Source organism: Scomber japonicus, chromosome 20 (assembly GCF_027409825.1).
Source record: "Scomber japonicus isolate fScoJap1 chromosome 20, fScoJap1.pri, whole genome shotgun sequence".
Lineage (NCBI taxonomy): Eukaryota > Metazoa > Chordata > Actinopteri > Scombriformes > Scombridae > Scomber > Scomber japonicus.
The window spans coordinates 5,141,031-5,144,548 of record NC_070597.1 but is presented as its reverse complement, the minus strand read 5'-3'; the positions used below and the strand labels follow the sequence as shown (position 1 = coordinate 5,144,548).

Genomic DNA, 3,518 nt, shown 5'->3' with positions numbered 1-3,518 from the left:
GAGAAGGAAGAAAGAGGAAGGAGAAGGAAGTAAGGAGGTAGGAGGAGGGAGGAAGGAAAGCAGGGAGGTAGGAAGGGAGGACAGAAGGAAGGAAAGGAGTAAGGAAGGAAGAAAAGGAAGGAAAGGAGTAAGGAGGGAGGGAGGAAGGAAAGGAGTAAGGAAGGAAAGGAGGGAGGGAGGAAGGAAGGAAAGTAGTAAGGAGGGAGGGAGGAAGGAAAGGAGGGAGGGAGGGAGGAAGGAAGGGAGGAAGGAAGGAAGAAAGGAAGGAAGTAGTAAGGAGGGAGGGAGGAAGGAAGGGAGGAAAGTAGTAAGGAAGGAAGGGGGGAAGGAAAGGAGTAAGGAGGGAGTGGGGAAGGAAAGGAGTAAGGAGGGAGGGAGGAAGGAAAGTAGTAAGGAAGGAAGGAAGGAAGGAAAGGAGGAAGGGGGGAGAAAGGAAGGAAAGGAGTAAGAAGGAAGAAAGGAAGGAAAGTAGTAAGGAGGGAGGGAGGAAGGAAGGGAGGAAAGGAGTAAGGAAGGAAGAAAGGAAGGAAAGGAGTAAGGAGGGAGGAAGGAAGGAAAAAAGCAAGGAAGGATGGAAGGAAGTGAGGAGAGAAGTGTAGAAGGAGGGGAAGAACGAAGGAAATAACTTGTCTGTGTCCTCCTCTTCAGGTTGAGGCTCTGAGTGATGCAGTCTCTGTTTGGCGGAGGGGAGCTGGGGCTGCTGGGAGGAGGCGGCGACGCAGGGGGTCTGAAGGAGGATGGCTGTGGCAGCGTGGCGTGGCGCTCGTCTCCTCTGCCCCCCGATGATGTCTACTCAGCCTCCCACATTGCCCTTATCACCGCTTATCAGGACATCAAGACGAGGCTGGCCTGCCTGGAGCGAGAGAACAGCAGCATCAAGAGGAAGCTGAAGATCTACGAGATCAAGGTGAAGGATTTTTCACTTCAGAGTCGGATTTAAAAAATATAACAAATAATATCTGTTTTCTTTCTTTAACACTTCCTGTTGTCCTCGAGTCAAGGAAGGAAGGGAGGAAGAAGGGAGGAAAGGAGGGACGGAGGGAGGGAGGGAAGGAAGGGGAAGGAGGGAGGAAGGAAAGAAGCAGAGGAAGTAAAGGAGGGAGGAAGGAAAGAAGCAGAGGAAGTAAAGGAGGGAGGAAGGAAAGAAGAAAGGATGGAAGGAAGGAAGGGAGGAAGAAGTGAGGAAAGGAGAGAGGGAGGGAGGAAGAAGGGAGGAAAGGAGGGAGGGAGGAAGGAAAGAAGAAAGGACGGAAGGAAAGGAGGGAGGGAGGAAGGGAAGGAAGGAAAGGATGGAGGGAGGGAGGAAGAAGGAAGGAAAGGAGGGTGGAAGGAAGAAGGTAGGAAAGGAGGGAGGGAGGAAAGGAGGGAGGGAAGGAGGAAGGGAGGAAGAAGGGAGGAAAGGAGGGAGGAAGAAGGGAGGAAAGGAGGGAGGGAAAGGATGGAGGGAGGGAGGGAGGAAAGAAGTAAGGACAGAGGGAAGGGAGGAAGGAAGGAAGGAAGGAAGGAAAGGAGGGAGGGAGGGAGGGAGGGAGGGAGGGAGGGACGAAGGAAAGGAGGGAGGGTGGAAGGAAGGAAGGGAGGAATGAAGGAAAGTAGTAAGGAAGGAAGAAAGGAAGGAAAGGAGTAAGGAGGGATGGAGGGAGGAAGGAAGGAAGAAAGAAGGGAAGGAAGGAGTAAGGAGGGAGGGAGGAAGGAAAGTGGACACACACAGCCCTTTTACTAAAGCAGAATTAATTACCCTCATGAAGCTCGTGGTGCTATTTATAGATATGAAGCAACCATAAATCTTGCTTCGTATCGAGGTAATGATATCAGATTATGAACATTTGCTTTGCTGGGAATCAACCTACTTTAATATTTGCCAATGATGCTTGGCAGATGTGGAGTCGGGTCACCTTTTTAGCTCGTTGAGTGGATTATTTTCTTTAGGAAGTGGCCAAATTTTACAGATAGCATTTACAGCTGGCTCAGACTCTCAGTTTCTATGCAGTCAGTATTTCTATGGCAGTGAGTTCTGTGTTCATTTACCCAGACAACAAAGTCAGCGTCGGATGAAATGACTCTCTATAACAGGGGTGTCAAAATCGAACGAGGGAAGAAGGGAAGGAAAAGAAGACAGGAAGGAAAGATGGAAGGAATGAAGGAAGGAAATAAGGAAAAAAGAAAGAAAGAAAGAAAGAAAGGGAAGGACAGAAGGAAGGACCATAGACTGTATATAAGAAAGGAAGAAGTGGGAAGGACAGATGGAAGTAAGGAAGGGAGAGGGGGAGGAAAAGAAGACAGGAAGGAAGGATGGAAGGAACGAAGGAAGGAAATAAAGAAAGAAAGAAAGAAAGAAAGAAAGAAAGAAAGAAAGAAAGGGAGGAAGTACAGAAGGAAGGAAGGAAGGAAGGAAGGGAGATAGGAAGGAAGGAACGAAGGAAGGAAGGACAGATGGAAGGAAGTAAGAAAGGGATGGAGGAAGGAAGGAAGTAAGGAAGGAAGGAAGGAAGGAAAAGAAGACAGGAAGGAAAGATGGAAGGAACAAAAGAAGGAAAGAAGGGAAAAAGAAAGCAAGAAAGGGAGGAAGGAAGGAAGAAAGGGAGGGAGGAAGGAAGACAGGAAGGAAAGTGGGCCGGATTGGACTCCACTGCGGGCCGGTTATGGCCCACGGGCCGCATGTTTGACACCCCTGCTCTATGATATCAACACATGGCTATCACAGACAATTACAGCATTGCAAGGCTGTGATGTGATGTCCTGCACCATCCTGACATTTCCAGCCCAGTCTCAAATCAAAATCATAGACTGTATAAAAGAAATGGACGTAACATCCGTGACGTCACCCATTGGTTTGTGGACTGCTGCTCAGAAGCCAATAGTTTCGGATCTAGGCAGCGCCATCTTGAAAATTTCAGGTGCATGCTGGGAAAAATAAAAACACGGATTCTACTTATATGGGCATGAGGCGGGGCCATGGGCGGAGCGGAGAGGTTGCTATGGTTGCGAGGGCTGGATCTCGAGGACATTGGTCAACCAACCTGTCAATCAGGACGTAGCCACGCCCTAATGCATACCCTGCTTTATTGTCACATATAAAATCAGGGAGGCCAAAATGTCCCAAATGAACATCATACTGCATTGAAGAAGGCTTTAAACTAGCGATTGAGACCATAAACACATTTTGAAAACGTTTACTGAGGTTAGAAATCAAGTGAGAAGTTGGTGAATTCTCCATTGACTTGTATAGAGACGGTCGCCCCCTGGTGGCCTTTTGATAGAATGCAGTTCTAAATTACTTCCGCGTTGGCTTCATTTCAGAGGACCAGAACTCCCCGTCTGGGCAAAATGTGTCATATCTACGGTGGTTCACAGAGCAAAACGTACTAGTCTCACAAAAATGTCTCAAAATTTGTGAGATGGTCACGTTTCTTCTGACTACAATTTTGTGGCAGCCTTTCGAAAAGAATAGACCAGGACAAACATGACCATCTCACTAATATTGAGCTGTTTTGAGACTAGAATGGTTTCTTGAGATA

General features: G+C 48.1%; 1 protein-coding gene across 1 annotated transcript in view; it reads left to right on the top strand.

Moving 5' to 3' along the window:
* Nucleotides 1–664: 664 nt before the first annotated feature.
* The window catches only part of tbkbp1 (TBK1 binding protein 1), a 58,909-nt gene continuing 56,055 nt past the window's right edge, over nucleotides 665–3,518 (top strand). The window contains exon 1 of the mRNA XM_053341454.1: nucleotides 665–907. Within this exon, the coding sequence (XP_053197429.1) occupies nucleotides 665–907 (243 nt within the window). The remainder of the gene's footprint in view (nucleotides 908–3,518) is intronic.